We start from the raw sequence: 17,975 nt of genomic DNA, 5'->3' as shown, positions 1-17,975 counted from the left end.
CGAAGGCAGACTCTGCAATTCCAGGCTAAGGTATATAGGCAGAACAGTGTGGGAGAAGATTGTCCTGCCATTGCCAATACCCAGCCTGCTGACTTCAGCCTCCAGAGCTAAATCTTCTCATGAGTACAAAACAAAACAAAAAATCAGTCGTTTAAATGGACCTCACCTTTCTGTGCCTAAAGAGAGATACAGCTGACTGATGGTTTCCAAAATTTGCCCCTCCAAAACTTTGTCTGACATTTTCCGAGCCAAGGATAGTTGATATTCATTGTAAATGACACACTGAGCTTCATCTGGAACAACTGTAGTGTAGAATTGACACAGCAACTGAACAGCTTGGAGCTGACCTGGGAAACCAGATTAGGAAATAGAAATGAACACTCAACATGAATCTTTAGTTTAAACAAAAATGAAACAAGGCTTAAGTGAACTCACTCGGGTTGTTGTAACCCGGAATTGCTGGAACATTGTCATACATAATATCTTTTTCAGACATAGCCCTGTACCATGGCAGATGTACCCTCCACATCCCCCTCTGCCTTAACTAGTGAAGACTAGAGATGACTCATGCTTAGTGTCTGGAATAAAAGGTGCTAAAAGCATTGTTCTTTCTGCATCTTCTGCCTGCCGATCAATGAAGTGTCATTCAGAAAGACCAACAGTGTAGCTGGGTAGATCAAGTAAGTGAAAAATTTAAAATTAAAATGGATGTGCTCCATGTTTACGACACAGTTCATTTCCACTCCAGATACTGCAGGGCACACAGGCATTTTTCATTTACTCTTATTATTGAACTAGTTTCTTTCTGTCAAGATTTTCATTTTCTACACCATTTCCGAGAGCCCTAAAAACTATTCAAAGAGCAAGGACTCTGCCTCAGTTACTTCTCGTTGCCAAATAGCATGTGATCATATCATTAAAGATGGTCTCATAGAATCATAGAATATCAGGGTTGGAAGGGACCTCAGGAGGTCATCTAGTCCAACCCCCTGCTCAAAGCAGGACCAATCCCCAATTTTTGCCCCAGATCCCTAAATGGCCCCCTCAAGGATTGAACTCACAACCCTGGGTTTAGCAGGCCAATGCTCAAACCACTGAGCTATCCCTCTCATAATGCATATGCACAAAGGGACCTGAATTGAAGTAACCTGTGAGGCCTTAATTCTGGCATTTCCTAACTTCTGAATGCCTAACTTTGCAACCTATCAATTGAAGGTACTTATACAATCCTCATTACCATAGCATCTGAGCTCTACACAATCTTTAACGTCTTTATCCTCACAACAGCCCTGCGAGGGAGGGTATTATGATCATGGCCTACAGAGAAGTTAGATAAAAACACATAGTACTTTGTCTGGAGGGTTGCAACATAACATTGCTTTATTTCTTAATTTCCAAAACTTTAACAAGCAAGAACTAAAAAAACAGAGAGAGAGAGAGAGAGAGAGAGAGAGAGAAAGCAGACTGTTCCATAAGGTAGTCAGGCACAACTCACCCAACCTTGCTCGAGGCTGCTCTCTGCAGACTGATAGCTGAAAGACACAGATTGCATGCTTTCCTACAGAGACCCCTAGCCTGCAAGCAAGACTAGGAAAACTCCTAAGATTTAAAGTGATATCTTAGCATTTTAACACAGTTTTCAATATGCCATATAGGGAAATACTATTTCCCACTATTTTCTCCCCATTTCACAGATGGCAAACTGAGACACAGAGAGGCTAAGTGACTTCTCCAAGGTCACACAGGAAGTCTGTGACAGGGCAGGGAACTGAAATCATATCTTCTGAGTCAGCCTAGTGCCTAACAACTGGACCATCCTCCCTCTCCTCTCTCACATGCATGCTTTCAGTGTAAACACAAGATTTCTGGGTTTTGAGTCACTCATATAACTGTCACATCAACTAAAAATAAAAAATATTGCTTAAGGAGGAGCTGAAATGTATATAGATAGCAAACATTCCCAAATTCCCAGGGTACAGTAAAATTTATTTGAAAAACAAATGTACTTACTTTCCAAATGATTTGTTTCCATTGCCACCAATAATGCCCATTCATAATAAAATTGTCCTCTTTTCTTATGAGTTCCATTAGCATAATAGCGTCCCAGTTGGAGGAGGACTTGAGTAAAATTGTGACCACCATCCAAGCTTGGAAGTCCAGAGAATAGCTTGACTGCTTTGACATAGTAGTGCTCTGCCAAACAATTGGCTGCTAAATGCAGGCAGAGAGTTCCAAAATTAGCCAGAACTACAGCGTGGTTGTGTACCATATCAGCCTCTTCTGAAACGTGCAGAGCCTTGTAGTAACTCGCGGCAGCTTGCTTTATGTTGTTGGTTCGCTTCAAAGCAATGGCAGTCATATTATAAATAACACCTAACTGCTGAGGACTACTCAATGAAGAGTCTACAATGGTATTTAGGATGGCCAAAGCGACAGTATTTTGCCTGTGAAGAATATATAACCAAGCAAGTGAAACTAAATGGTTAATAGTTTCTCCCACATGGGCAGAAGTATTGAAGTCCAGTACTTTCTCCATATAAACAATGGCTTCTCCATACCGTCTGTGATGACTGTAGAGTTCGGATAAGCTAAGATAAATTGTGCTGCATAGTTTTTGCTGCTCATTGGTAAATGCTGAGGAAAGTGCCTGTCTGAGATAAGGTGCAATTTGGGATGGGAGCATTTGCCCAGCTTTCCTCAGCCTATGGAGTTTGGGAGCATTTTTGGTGACTAAATCAATGCTTCTCAAAGAGTCCATTAGAGTATAGGATCCCTGGGAAGAAGCAACCTTTATGCAACTTAGCACAATGTGTGGCAAGCATTTTTGATTGTAGGACTCACCTAGTTTAAAATAGCAGTCGGCTGAGAGCGAGCTCTTCTGTAAATCCAAGTCATTATTCAAAAGCTGCAGCCTTTCTAGAAATGGTAGTGCATCTTCATACTGTTTAAGTTTTGTGTAATGTTTTGCCAAGAGGAAGCATGCTCTGGCTTCTGCATGCTTGCTCTGACTCAGTACTGTCCTCTTTAAAGCGTACCTTAGAATGTCTGACTCCATGTCAGTGCTACAGATGTAGTTGGGAATTCCCATAAGCAGGGAAGTAACCTTGTCAAAAATCTGAGCACATTTTCCTTTGTTCTTCTGTTTCAAGTAGATGACTGTTAGATTTGTATAAAGAGCAACTACAAGATACAGATCACTAAAACCTCCTCTTATAGCTCCTAAGGCTTCTTCAAAATAAACGCGAGCTTGGGAAAATTTGAGCTTTCTCACACACAGTCTACCCAAGAGAAAGCATAGCCTTGTTAGGGCCCAAGGCAGATTTGCTTTCTTTGCTGCCTCCCTTGCCAGTCCAAAATAGTCAACCAGTTCTTCTTCACCAGTGTAGCCATAAAATGTGGTGTTAAGAAACGGGAAGGAGAAGTCGTACAGGTTTTTGAAGTGCACCTCATACTCTTTACTGTTTAAGAACAACAATAATGCCTGAAAGACCCCAGACCCGTGATCTTCTTCATCTTGTTGTATGCAGAAACGTGGCTCTTCAGCCAAGGCACAGGTCTGCTGATTTGAAGAGCTAGGAAAATCATTTCCTTGACTAGATGTCCCTTTCAAGTGGAGCTGGAAATCTTTACATTTCATAAGGGATTCTTTTACCATCTCCCTCATTCTACTGGAGTCTGTATTAGATGAGGGATGTGGCATTTCTGCAATTCAAAAGCAAGTTATGTGATCCAACTAAATACAAGAATATAGACAGATTTATGGGGCAGGAAATTCAAGCAAAATTAATTGACAGACAATGGTGTAAAGAAACACAAATAGAGCTGGAGTACTTGTGGCACCTTAGAGACTAACCAATTTATTTGAGCATAAGCTTTCGTGAGCTAGAAAGCTTATGCTCAAATAAATTGGTTAGTCTCTAAGTTGTCACAAGTACTCCTTTTCTTTTTGCAAATACAGACTAACACGGCTGTTACTCTGAAACAAACAGAGCTTTCATTTTCCCTTGAGAAGACGTTTAATGTTTATACTCTTCAATGAAACAGAATAATTGTGTGAGGGTTATAAATACAGCTAGTGGGAAAGTGGGTGTTTTCCCCCATTGAAAATTTTGACTTTTTTTTAAAAACCCAAAAAACTCCCCCCCCTCCCCGCAAGTTTTGGTTGCTGAAAACTGCCACAAATTGAAATAAATTTCAGGTGGAAACTGCCAAAAACACTCTCTCTCAAAATAAAATAAAATGAAATCAGTTTGGGCCTTTTGTTTTCTGACAAAAATATATAATGTTCAAGAAAAGAAAACACTCTACAAAAATTTTCATTTAGTTGAAAACCCAATTTTTCAACTAAAAAAAATTAATAGAAATTTTCCAACCAACCCCATTCATCAAAAGCCATCCTAACAACTGTAATGATATTGTGTTCTCTCTTTGTTTCTCTGAGCATAGGAGTATGCTGGGAAGATTAAAGATGTAGCAGGCCTATAGCTTCTGTGATGAGCCTTTTTCAATTAATGGAAAATGAGTCTAGAATGAGTCAGATTTGTGCTGTGTTTGGTGCAATCGCAAATAAGAAGCCAAATCCTGCTTCCTTCCACCCTCCAGCAATGGAACTAGCATGGTTCGGGGGATGGGGAGAGAGGGGACCTATGTGGAGGATTTGGTAGGCCACTCGGGATATGGAAGTCCCCTGGTCAGAGTAGTTGGGGTTAGCACAGGGGAGAGGAATTGCCCATAGATTTTGTCAATTAGAAAAAAAACTCTTATTGATACTCAATTGTTCATTGGGGCTGCACATATAGAAAGTTCTGTGAACTCCCACAGAACTCCATCCCCAAAACTATCCAGCAGGATTCCCATTTTATATTTAGAATATAAGCTTGAAAGACCATCTCATTGTTATGTGTGTTCAGTGCTTTGCACAACTGAACCCTGATCCAAGATGTAGGACTCAGATGTGACAGGAATACAAATAATAATATTAAAGGACACAACAAAACATCATCAGGAAAAATGCTCATTAGATGATCACACCCTAAGAGCATGAAAGTGTTTGTAGCAGATTCTGAACACTTCATGGGTGTCACATAACACATTCTGCCTTCCTAGCCAGAGAAATTCACTGCAGGAATGCATGGCAAGGGAAAACGGAGATCTGAAAAGGAGCATATAACAACAATAGGGATCCACACAACCTTTCTGTGAACAGGCACAGAAGGTGGGGGGGGGGGGAATCATACCAAACAGAAACAATTTTAAAATGTGAAATCCTGTTAATTTTTCCCACAATAGGATCAGAAACAAAGACCTAAGATGATCAAAAATAATATAAAATATATTATACATTTTACCTTGTTCTTGAGGGTTCTGAAATTCTAATTCTTCTAATCTGTCTGAAAGAAAACGAAAATAGTACCAGTAATTATACTCTGTCTTTTCTCCAGCAGGATTATTTAAGCCTTTCTACCTACAGTATTTCAGGTGCGTTATGGACGTTAAAAAGAATGGATCATTTATATAAACTTGTAAACATTAACAAAAAGCTTAGTTCACTGGTGAGCTACTCCTATGCTTATGACTCCCTTCTTCTACACTATTACAGTCGTTCATATTCTCTGCACAACAACCGTAATATTTAAGAGTAATGGTACCTCTTCCTGAGCATATGGCAATGTACAGCTATACATGTAAAACTGACCTGGAATTATAGTAGGTGGCTGTTGCATTACACAATATCTATATAATCTAGTGGTAATATTAGAATATATTTTTGGTTTCTATGATGGGACTGTATAAAAATATAAAGCTGTCCCCTTGAATGCAGCATAATGGTATAACATACTGTTTTTTTGGGTTGACACATTATAACACAGATTTTCTAAGCGCTATATTCACAATCCAGATTTAAATGCTGTGTGTGTGTTTAACAAAGCACATCTAAAGAAGAGCTAAGAATGGTCATATTATGTAGAACAGACCATCAAATCTTCCACAAAGGATTTCCAATCAATTGCAGACAACCTCCATAACTGGTAATGGTATCTCGTTCCTTAACAAGTTCTGGCTTATGTCAATTGCTGTAGGATAATTTGTTTGATTGCATATTCTTCTATTGATGTTTCGGATAAAATTCAGTTACTCACATTATAATGAATGAGTTCACTGTCCTTCACATGCTAAATGCCAGCTAAAGCTGCGAAGAGTGTGAAGGATATGGCAGAAAGTCTAAAATATAGACTCATGGAGCTAAGTCACGTTAAAGCAGGTTTGAAACGTTTTTGTTTTAGAAGGCATTTAGAATGACATGTGGAGTTAATTAATGGCTTTATGCTGGTACTTGCAGTATTTGCTTTGTTGTACATCCCTTCTGATTCTTTTGTGCATAAATGCCATAATATTTTGCGTGTGTGTGTGTGCATAAATGCGATAATATTTTGTGTGGGTGTGTAAGTAATTCTATACCATGGTCATGGACTCTGTGATGACAACAGTGTCAGATCTTCAGCTGGTGTATATTGACGTAGCTCCACTGACTTCAGTGAAGTTATGTTGATTTATACTAGCTGAGGACCTGAGCCACAGATTAAATAGGATATTATTTTCAGATTCTTATGTCATGCAAATCCTGTCATGTTCAGTAAATGGTACTCCTAGTAAAAGTCAAGGAGAGATATTTTTCTTTAGACAAATGTTGTGTTTGACAAACACAGCAAGGGACAATTTCAAAAACACCATAAGAAGCTGTTCTTAGGGAATGGGAGCCTAATCCTATTTCCACGAAAGTCAGTGAGAGCTGCGGCATTGAGTTTAAGAGACTGATTCCAAGGCCAGAATGGACCATTGTGATCATCTAGTCTGACCTCGTGTTTAACACAAGCCATAGGACTTTTCCAAGAAAAATTCCGAACGCATATCGTTTAGAAAAACATCCAATCTTGATTTTAAATTTGCCCGGGATAGAAAATCCAGCACCACCCTTAGTAAGTTGTTCCAGTGGTTATGTACTCTTAGCATTAAAGATTTATGCCGTATTTCCAGTCTGAATTTATCTAGCTTCAACCTCGTGTTATACCTTATTTTACTAGATTGAAGAGCCCTTTATTAAATATTTGTTCCCCATCTAGGCCTAGGTGCTGAGTATTTTTTCTTCCCGGGGGTGCTCCACCCACCCAGAGGCCCCACCTCCTCCTTCAAAGCTCCGCCCTCACTCTGCCTCTTCCCAGCCCCACTCTTCCCCCTCCCTCAAGGCCTGACCCTCACTCTGCCCCCTCCTTCAAGGCCCCACCCTGGCTCCAACTCTTCCTGCCTTCCTCCACCCCCCTCCCTGAGGCCTCCACTCACTCTCTCCGCCCTTTCCCAAGCCCCTCCCCAGCCACCAAACAGCTGTTTGGCAGCACCGAAAAACAGCTGTGACTGGTGGGCACTGAGCACCGGCTATTTTTTTCCCCATGGATGCTCTGGGGTTGGAGCACCCATGGAGTCGGTACCTATGCACTTAGGTACTTATAGACTAATCAAGTCACACCTTAAACGTCTCTTTGTTATGCTAAATATATTGAGCTCCTTGAATCTATCACTATGTGATGGGATGTATAAGCCCCACCCTGTGGAACCAAGTGTTAATGAGCAGTTTTGGGCCTAGAAGGCCCCATCCAGCCACACCTGCTGGGCATGCTCACATTGGAGGCAGAGCTCAGTCAAGGTGGACAGAGTAAGCAAACAGTCCTATGCTGTTAGCTCCTGCAGGAGGTACCACACTACCCAAACCAGGCCCCACTGCTGAAGGCTTCATGGAGACCAGGAACGGCAGGCCGCCATTTAAGAAAAGCCTCTGGATCATTGTCAGGGAGAACCTCTCCTTCCCCTGCACCCTATGAGTCCATAAACAGGCCCTGTTTTGACTTTGGAAGGACAGAGGTTGAGGTACGAAGTGACCCAGGGAACAGACTTGGTGGCGTCCGCCCCCAGGCTGTATATCCAACCTGCCAGTCACAGGGTCCAGTGGAGTAGGGAGGGCCCAGGTTCCCCTACCATCAGCTCCACAGGCTCCCATCACCTGATAATACCACTGGACTCAGATGCAACAAGCCTCCCCTTCCCAAACACACTATAAGATGTGTTCTCATGGCTTTTCTCTGAAGCGTCTCCAATTTCCTTTCAGGACTGGACACAGTATTCCAGTAGTGGTTGCACCAGTGACAAATGCAGAGGTAAAATAACCTCTCTACTACTACTTGAGATTCCCCTGTTTATGTATCTAAGGACTGCATTAGCCCTTTTGGCCACCGCATCACATCAGGAGCTCATGTTCAGCCGATTATCCACCACCACCTCCAAATCTTTTCCAAAGTCGCTGCTTCCCAGGATAGAGTCCCCCATCTTGTCAGTATGGCCTACAATTTTTGTTCATAGCAAAGTGGGAGGAGAATGGCCCCCTATTGTTTCTATCTGTGTATGGAAAAGTGAGAGGGCTTTTATAATGATAATAACTTTACATCAAAAATGCCACTGCTATGAGAAAGAGAATGTTATTTCTTTGAACTGACATATTATAGCTATTTTTCTACACTTTGAAATCTCATTCAAGCATAAAGGTGTGTGTTTACATTAGTATTCAACCTTAACTGAGAACAATACAATACAGTATTTGGCTGTATGCATTGCATCTTTTATAATGCAGCAACCTGTAACATTTTAAAGCTGCAAGATCTATTCAACTGTGAAAAAGTTTCTTGGAGGCATGTTGGAGCCACATTGTTTGAGTCATTCAAAAGTGGACAAAAAAGTCTGGGTGAATACCCTGCAGTGACAGTCTTTTGTCAGCAGGAGATTCGTGTAGATGATCTAAAAGGACTTTCCAGATGCAATTTCTGTGATATAAATGCACCTGCCAATAACATTCAAAATGCCTATAAATGGGGAAAACGTCTCATTGAGATACAGAAAGAAATCAAAAATAACTGAGGAGTAATGGGAACTATGCATGCATCTGGAGGAGAGAATCCATCCCTCAAAGAATAGAACCTATCCTTACCTACTCTATACACAGTGCAAACTTCTGTATTTGATGTCTGCTTCAATAAATGCACCACATCCTCTTCCACAACATTTCTTTCTTTTGCGAAAAAAGATTTCTCTTCCTTATCAAGAAAATCCAGATTTTGTTGTCTACAAAAGGGAATAGTAAGTTTGAATAACAGCTATCATATTTCTTATATCTTATTCCTTTGCGTTATTAGTATATTTGGATTATGCAGCACACGAACATAATATGCACTTTGTCCCTCTTTATTAGCTTGCCCACTAGAGGATATCAGCCTACTACTGCTTCCAGCTAAATGACTAACTCTTTTAGTTCAAGTGTCATAGGTCTCAGCTGCAGAGCTGAAGATCCAAGGTTTAAACCCTGCTAACAAACCACGCACGGGTTTATTATACTTTGTGCTTGTTACAGGAAATGGTGAAAATCTTTGCATTATCATAGAATCAATTGTGGTGTGTTCAAAATTGATAATGGTAACTGTGCATACAAATGTATATTGATAATGCCAATTGTGCATGCTGGTAATCCTTTTTCAAGCACATCAAAGGAAGTTTTATCAATATTCGTGTATCATGGTAGCATTTTATTACAACAGTCATTCACTGTGCTAAGATTGCATGTATCACAATATTTCTTTTCCAATAATCTTTAGGGCCAAATTTTCAAATGGGCCTCAAAAATTGCACCTGCAAGTTTTATAAGCATACTGTTTCCATGTGCAAACCCTCCATATGTTTGAATCAATGAGCTCCACTCAGTTCAAGATGATACAGCCTGCAGTGCCCACAGACTGCATACACCTCAGAATAGAAATGTTTGCAATCTATCCTAGGAAAGTTAGGAGTTAACCTGCCAGTGGCCTGAGGGTACCAGTGTGATCCTTGGTTGAGCCTTGGGTGCCTCTGTCTAATATGGATCACTGGAGGTCACGGAGTATGGAGACTATTGAAATGAAAGACCCAAGGCAAGAAAAAAATAGACTGAATCAAGTGGGTACGATGTGCCTTCTGGGACAACAGGAACTGCTCACATTTGGATCTGGGTTACTAATGGAGGAGAAGCAGCTTATGCTACAGTTTTCTTTGTTCCATGTCACACAATGGAAACTCTCTCCATAAAGAGATGTAAGAGTTTTACAAACAAAAGGTATATTAAAAGACTTTAAAAAAAATTTTTGACTGTGCCCCTTTAAATGCATTGGTTAAAATATAATGCATAGTACTTACTCAGTTCCAGAGGTGTCAGGTTTAACGTGGCTGGTCTTTACAAAACCAATTTGTCCCGTCAACATATGTCTTCCAACAAACCACTCCAGACATTCTATGAAGTAGCCAATGATTTCAATTTTGTCTCCACTCTGGAAGCTAATCTCTTCAGGCACAGCACTTGCATAACTAATCACTGCTTCAGAAGATCCCGTAGCTGCATAATAAGGTTTTGGAGATACATTAATTTGAAAATATGACTACATAAGCATTTAACATCATGGTGACTCAGCATAACGAGGGAGAATATTATGGCCAAAGACATTGTTGTGAATTGCACTCATGGTGAGGAGAGATTTATTACTTTTTGATGCTTTGAAGCAAGCAATTGCTTTCTAGAGCACTACAGTATTGTATAAAGGCATCAAATCTATCTCACAGTCCTTCAACCCATATAAAACAGTATTTAAAATGTATTCAAAATTCCACTTGCTTTAAAGATGAACATAATGGTCATTTACCTACTTTTGTAACAGACTAGAAAAAAAAAAGAAGAGGTGAATAGATTTTGCAATACCCACTTGTGAGTTTGATAGAAAGAAAATCCCCATAAGTAAACCCTGTGGAAGCAGGAGCTGGTATGGTCCAAACAAGAATGGAGATGGGACTGCAATCTAAATATCCCCACATCGGCAATGCCCACTGTTAAAGGGATGCATCTAACATCATAAATGTGTGTTACTTAGAGTTAAATGCACCACAGCTGCATTTGGTGTTTTGGATTGCTGTTTTCTTAGGGAAAATTTGGTTAAAGCACCCCATCACCTTTATTCCTGCTTCGGCTGGAACAGTGATTGGTTCTTCTGGACGCTGCCCTGACCAAAACATGTCTGAGGGATGCTAATTGGCTCTGGTGGTAACTAATACATCAAAAAATTGTTTTTTTTTAAAAAAAAGCTAGAAAGATGTTAAAAAATTCAATCCCCTCTTTCCTCCATTTTTTGAAAAGCTCGTGAGCTGACTGACATTTTTTTAAGATTTCAAATTTCAAACACAAACATTAAAATTAAGTCTTTTCTGCTTTCTTCCAATCAATCCAGTAATTACAAGTGAGTGCTCTTATTATTCTCAGATATTACCTATGTAAGCAGTGTCAGGATGAGCTCCACCCTGACATCTGGTGGTGAGGTGTGGCAAGTTGTGGAAAAGAACTTCAGGGGCCGATCTCATTTGCATAGGCACACCTACCCCGCCTAGAATGAGGCTATAGCTGCCCAAGTGGTCACTTTGGCTGCTGTGGGATCCCCAGTGTCTCTGTTATTGGGGCAGGAAGAATAACTTGTTATTACCCTGATTATGGGAACTGTGCTTGGAACTGTACTTGGCCTTTTGTTATAATGGAGGGACTCACCATCAACTAAGTAGTACTCTCTAGGCAAGGGTCATGGGTTCCAAAACTCTGTGAATGGAGAGAGGCTGTGGACAAGTATTAATACTTGGTGGCATGGCCCCTTGGTGAGGGCCTTACATGCTAATTGCACTTCCTCCTCTCTCCACTGTGGAATATCAGAGCTAATTTTGATTTCATTAGAAGTTTAGTTACAGGCTGCTGAGCTCACTTTGGGCTAATAGTGCACCAGCACTGAGGCTCCCCTACTACAAGCTGAAGTCACCAAAGAACTGAACTGACTAAGAGCTGAAATCACTGAGCAAATACTCACCAGCAACCACACACCACATAACAAACACACTAACCCAGGAACCTATCCTTGTAGCAAAGACCATTGCCAACTCTATCCACATATCTATTCAGGGGACACCATCATAGGGCCTAATCACATCAGCCACACTATCAGAGGCTTGTTCACCTGCACATCTACCAACATGTGCCAGCTATGTCCCTCTGCCATGTACATTGGCCAAACCGGACAGCCTCTACACAAAAGCATAAATGGACACAAATCAGACGTCAAGAATTAGAACATTCAAAAACCAGTTGGAGAACACTTCAACCTCCCTGGACGCTCAATTACAGACCTAAAAATCGCAATTATTCAACAAAAAAACTTCAAAAACCGACTCCAATGAAAAAAGGCAGAACTGGAATTAAACTGCAAACTGGACACTATTAAATTAGGCTTGAATAAGGACTGGGAGTGAATGAGTCATTACACTAACTAAAAACTATTTCCCCATGCTAATGTTCCCCCCTACTGTTACTCACACCTTCTTGTCAACTGTTTGAAACGGGCCATCCTAATTATCAACACACAAGTTTTTTTCTCCTGCTGATAATAGCCCACCTTAATCGATTGGTCTCGTTAGAGCTGGTATGGCAAACCCCATTTTTTCATCTTCTCTGTATATATATATATGTATCTTCCTACTGTATTTTCCACTACATGCATCTAATGAAGTGGGCTTTAGCCTACGAAAACTTATGCTCAAATAAATAGGTTAGTCTCTAAGGTGCCACAAGTCCTCCTCGTTCTTTCTGCTGATACAGACTAACACAGCTACCACTCTGAAACAGGTCTTTTGGGGATACTGATACTTTAGCTAAGGGTAGCAGGATTTGTTCTATAGTAAATAAATGTGAATACATGCACGGTGTACCTGTTAAATAGATCTATGACTTTATGTTAGTCTAGAAGTATAATGATTGGAATAAGTCAAAGAATGGAAAACAAAATAAACCATAGTCAGAAAATAACTGATCATCTGGTACATGGGCTGCTGTGGCTGTTTCAGACAAAAATATATGTGAACCGTGTGTGTGAACATGTGTTCATTATATGTAAATGCTTTCAATTTCCAATTTTCCTTCTTTTCTTTACGAACTTTAAATGTCAGACCTATGGAATAGTTTATTAATGTATTTCTTTTGACTGGAATATATTACATATCTACTTGATATATGTGCCTTGAAGTATGAATGAATATTTATGAGCAAAACAATAAAATAAAATTGAAAAGTCAAGAAAATAGACCTTCAGAGTTTAGACACATGCTAGACATCATATTGCTAGACATTAATTAGACACATGGCTATTGCCTGTAAAGCACCTCTGGATGAAAGACACTCAGTAGATATGCTATGCTTAAATCTAGTTGTAGGCAGAAATTTATGCCAGCCATCCTATATTACAGCACCATAATTGCTATGGCAATTTTGCTATTCTAGTACAGCTAAATGAGAAGGTGCAAACATTACCAAACCCTGTAAAATCTAGCTCTGGGAATTTATATAATGCCGTTTAAATATCTATAAAATTAGATGCAAAAGTTTAGATGGAGTTTCTTACCTATTTGCTTGCTGCATTTAGACTCCATTTTGCTAGCAAAATGAACAGGATCAGAGTATACTTTAAGAAACCATCTAGAGGAAGGAAAAAAGGACACTGGAATAAGTATCTGAAACACCTCCAGAAGGTTTTAATAGAGGCAGGGATATTCTAAACTCCTATTTCTTCAAACTTTTATTGATTTCAGTGCTTCTGCTTGTCCACTTTAAATACATATATGACATTTATCAGTGTGGTAACTGAGCACCATAGAATCTGAAGGAGACTGGAAATATAATGGAATGATATCCTGTCCATTTCTTGATTATGCAAACCATGTAATTGTTGAACACTCTTTACAGGTACAGCTAGCTGGAAGAAGAAAGGGAACAGGGGGCAGGGGGGAATCATAACATTTTTCACTATTTTTTCCTAATTCTTGGTTGAAATTTTGTTTTGATGCATATTTGCTTGCCAGCTCCACCTCAAAAAGGTATTGATGACCACAGAATTAAATTATTCAATATGGCAAGTTAACAAAGCAGCAATAACTGACTAATTTAGTCATATAATAGAGCTGTGATAAGACATTCAACATGAAATTTAACACTTTATGCATTTCCCTGATTTAAAGTTTGCAGAGCTTTAGTAAAAATGCTGTCAAGTATCAGGAGGTAGCCGTGTTAGTCTGTATCCACAAAAACAAGGAGTATAAGCTTCCGTGGGTAAAACACCACTTCTTCAGATGCATGGGTGTTTTACCCACGAAAGCTTATGCCCAAATAAATCTGTTAGTCTTTAAGGTGCCACCGGACTCCTAGTAAAAATGCTGTGGTTCATGTAAAACTCTCTAGCCTTGAGGGGCAGGGACTGTTGTTTTGTTCTGTGTTTGTACAGAGCCTAGCACAATGCAGCCTAGTCCATGGCAAATTAGTAATGGTAATAATAATAAGCCCTTTTTTGTCAAAGGAAAAGATAGGCTCGATTATCTGTGAAAGTTTCAAGTATCTTTTACTAATACATTTCATATTGTGAGTATCAGCTGGGATGGGTTATATGAATGAAGTGAAATGGTATTTGGTTTGCTTTGCTGATTGGTTCAGCTAACCCATTCACTCAGGAGGGTCAGCAGAAGCCATTTTGATTTAATTGGACTTGTTTTTCTAGATTAAGCGGCTGTATTTTAAGCGTGCTCCTTCAGCCAGTAGGAAAAACAAAACACAGAATTTCTGCTTTTCTTCTAGGGCTCAGGTATATTTCCTGGGATCTCTTAGTAACCACAGACACTAACTTATGGGCTCTGCTTCAGACTCAGATTTCTATGGGCCAGCAGCACCACTAGAGTGGTTCTCTGCTGATCAGGGCTTAATTTGTAATGAAAGAGGTGCCGGGGCTCGAGCAATTTTTTTACATTCATAACTGATGCAGCAAGCCCAGAGGTGCCAGGGCTATAAATTGCCAAATCTAGAGGTGCTGCAGCTCAGCACTGGCACAAATTAGGCACCAAGGCTGATCCCACTCACCTGGATTTAGGGATTAGTGACCCTGGGCTGATCCCAAAGGAGACTGCAAAAAGGAGCTTGACTGCCACCTGCCAAAGAAGCTGGAGTGATGTAAGAGGCCAGCAATCCTTCCCCACTAAGATGACGTAAGTGAAAACTATTTTTTCCATGTTTTGGATTTTGAAAGTGAAAATCTTTGACACCACTATAGAGCTTTTCAAAACCTAGGTCATTTCCATTGCATCCTTAAACATCCAAGTGGATAGCCACCAGAGTCAGGAAGAAGGGACATTGGTTTAATATCTAATACAAAAGATAGTAAACCATCTCCCTTAATACTGCACTATGGCATCAGCACTTATTTATCTGACTTGGTATGGAACTTAAGAAGGAAATGAGTGAGAGATCTGTAGACCTCCTGAATAAAGGAGGGAGCCCTCCAAAGCCAGCTACAAAATGCTGTCAGTTTAAAGTTGTCTGTATATAAATACACATTCTTATACATATGAAATAGGAAATTGAAGTCAGGTGCCTACTGATGAAAAGGAATCAAAGTCTCTGCAGCAGCTTTAGACACTGTGGTCAGGTCTTCACCCAGTGATCCACCAGAGATGTCTTCAGTAACTCTTCTGTTCTCTTGATAAACTTTCACTGCCATGTCTGCAGCAGTTGTCTCTCTTACGAGGTTGTCAGGACATAATACAAAGAAAGTTCCTTAAAAAGAAATAAAATATATTTCATATTTTACAGAGATTGAATTGTTTTAATGTCACATGTGGCTTTTAACACAAGCATCTAGAATGATCATTTTAATTGATATTAATTCAGAAGACTATTTTTAATCACAATTTTAACACATTTTTAAATTCTAAACTTTTATTAGAGTGAATTTAATGCAAACTAAAATGACATTTATAGTGCAAAATGTGGAGCAGAGTCAACAACTACTAGTAACTGTAGAAGTCTTTTAAATTGTAACATTAGAAGGTATCAAAGGACTTAAGACACACTTGGTGATATAGTGCCCCAGGGAGTGATTTTGCAGTCCTTGCTAACTCATTGGTGTCAATGAAAGTACTCGTGTGAATAAGGGTTGCAGAATTTGGGTCACTGCATATTTTTAAAGTCTGGAAGTTTTTAACGTTCCTAGGTAGGTTTGTTTACTGGGCTTGTAGAAGAAAAACATTTTAAAAAATGATCTGCAGCTATTTATGCCATTTACTGCCAATGCTTCTAAAAAGATTCAAGATTCTTCTAACTTTGTACAATACTATGGTTTTTGTTCCAACTCTCTTTCTGTCTACATTCTGACGCAGTTAGTGTCTGATTCAAACCCAGTGAAATTAGTGGAAAGGCTTCCATTGATTTAACTGGAAATAGATTAAACCCCAACTTTTCACTCTTACATTTTCAAAACCAAAATCTTTAAGGGGCAGTGGGGACTATACTTGTTTCTATATAGTTATCCTTTTACAAATACAATCTTCCTTACCTTCCTGTATTAAGAGACCTCTGTACATCAAATTTAGAGACTCTTCATTTATATCGACTTCAATTCCAGCTTCTTCTTGTTTATCCTCATTCTCTTCTTGGGAACAGAGCCAGAAAGACTGATCTAGCAACAAATTCTCCATGCAGTGATTTATAAAACCTAGTAAAAAATTAAGGTGGCCTCTTTAATTAAATTAACACAGAGACTTCTCCAAAAGGCAATAAATGGTGGTTACCAGTCAGACAATCCAAATTATTGCTTAAAATACAATGTCCAACTGCTGTTGGATTGCAGTATTGGCAAAATGCACATGCACAACTCTCATTGACATCGAGAGGAATCTATGACAGACTCAAGGATATACACATAAGAGACATGAATGGATCGATGCTGATTTATTCATCGGAGTATCTGGCCCAGTAGGAGTAGCAGTGAATTTTAAGATTTTCATTTATTTCTACTGCCAACAAATAGCAATTTGCAAATAGCAGCAAATATGTAAGGGATGCATTTAAGAAAAGGCCATGAAGCCCAGATATTGATGGGGGAAATGTCAGAGTTCTAATCAAAGAGTATTTTGCATAATCAGCTGCTCAGTGCCTCATGATACGTGCTGTTCACAAAGGTCTTGCCAGCCCATTAGCCAGCAGTGCCTACTCCTCTTGTCTTTCTTCATCTTACTAGACTTTTACTACCACTGCAACAAGTCCTGTCATCAGTTCCCTACTTCTTCCTAACATTTTTCATCCCTAACTGCGTGGAATTCAAGACTCAAGAGCAAAAACATTGGCATCAGGATCATGAATAAACTGAGCAAAATTATATGTCTACAAATGAAGTTCTCTAGATGGAAAACATCATGGGATTTTCCATCTCTGACATACTTCCCTGCAGGATTCTCTCACCACTTACTTAGTCCCAAACTGTCAAAATTGTCCTCCAATATTGGATGCTCAACTTCAGACACCTAAGAGGTGCTGAGCTCCCAAAACTCCAGTTAAAGTCAATGGAAGCAACCTGTGTTCAGCAACTCTCAGAATCAGGCCTAAGGCCCATATTTTCAAGGGTCAAAATTTGAGATAGCTAGAGCCTGATTCCAGCGGTGCCTAACACCTTTAAGCCGGATTTGGCGGTGGTCAACATCTCTTAAAAGTTTGGTTCTAAATCACTGAAGTTGAGCACCCAAAAATGTAGGCAATGAAAAAACATGGACATGTTTGAAAAATTGCCCTTAATTTCCTATATAAAACTCTCCATGGTGTTCTCAGAGATTAATCTGGCAGACACAAATAGCTAATCATTTCTGTATTCTGAATCTTGTATGCCTTACATCTTAAAACTCTCACTCAGTGCAATAGGACATAGAGATGATACCATTTTACAGAGTTTAGAACATGCAAGGCCTATATTAGAATATCTGCTTTGGAAGATAGCTGAATAATTATGCATGCA

At 39.6% G+C, this 17,975-nt stretch overlaps 1 protein-coding gene across 2 annotated transcripts in view; it reads right to left on the bottom strand.

Annotated features, from left to right (window-relative positions):
• The window catches only part of SH3TC1 (SH3 domain and tetratricopeptide repeats 1), a 51,168-nt gene that overhangs the window by 11,551 nt on the left and 21,642 nt on the right, over positions 1–17,975 (bottom strand). For both annotated transcript variants that reach the window (XM_084625859.1, XM_084625860.1), the window contains 8 exons: positions 16,524–16,682; positions 15,568–15,745; positions 13,551–13,624; positions 10,267–10,462; positions 9,032–9,165; positions 5,349–5,390; positions 2,011–3,702; positions 167–347 (listed from right to left, as the gene is read on the bottom strand). In XM_084625859.1, the coding sequence (XP_084481985.1) occupies positions 167–347; positions 2,011–3,702; positions 5,349–5,390; positions 9,032–9,165; positions 10,267–10,462; positions 13,551–13,624; positions 15,568–15,745; positions 16,524–16,682 (2,656 nt within the window). The remainder of the gene's footprint in view (positions 1–166; positions 348–2,010; positions 3,703–5,348; positions 5,391–9,031; positions 9,166–10,266; positions 10,463–13,550; positions 13,625–15,567; positions 15,746–16,523; positions 16,683–17,975) is intronic.

Source organism: Lepidochelys olivacea, assembly GCF_965140295.1.
Source record: "Lepidochelys olivacea isolate rLepOli2 genome assembly, chromosome: 4".
Taxonomy (NCBI): domain Eukaryota; kingdom Metazoa; phylum Chordata; order Testudines; family Cheloniidae; genus Lepidochelys; species Lepidochelys olivacea.
This window is presented reverse-complemented; position numbering and strand designations above follow the sequence as displayed.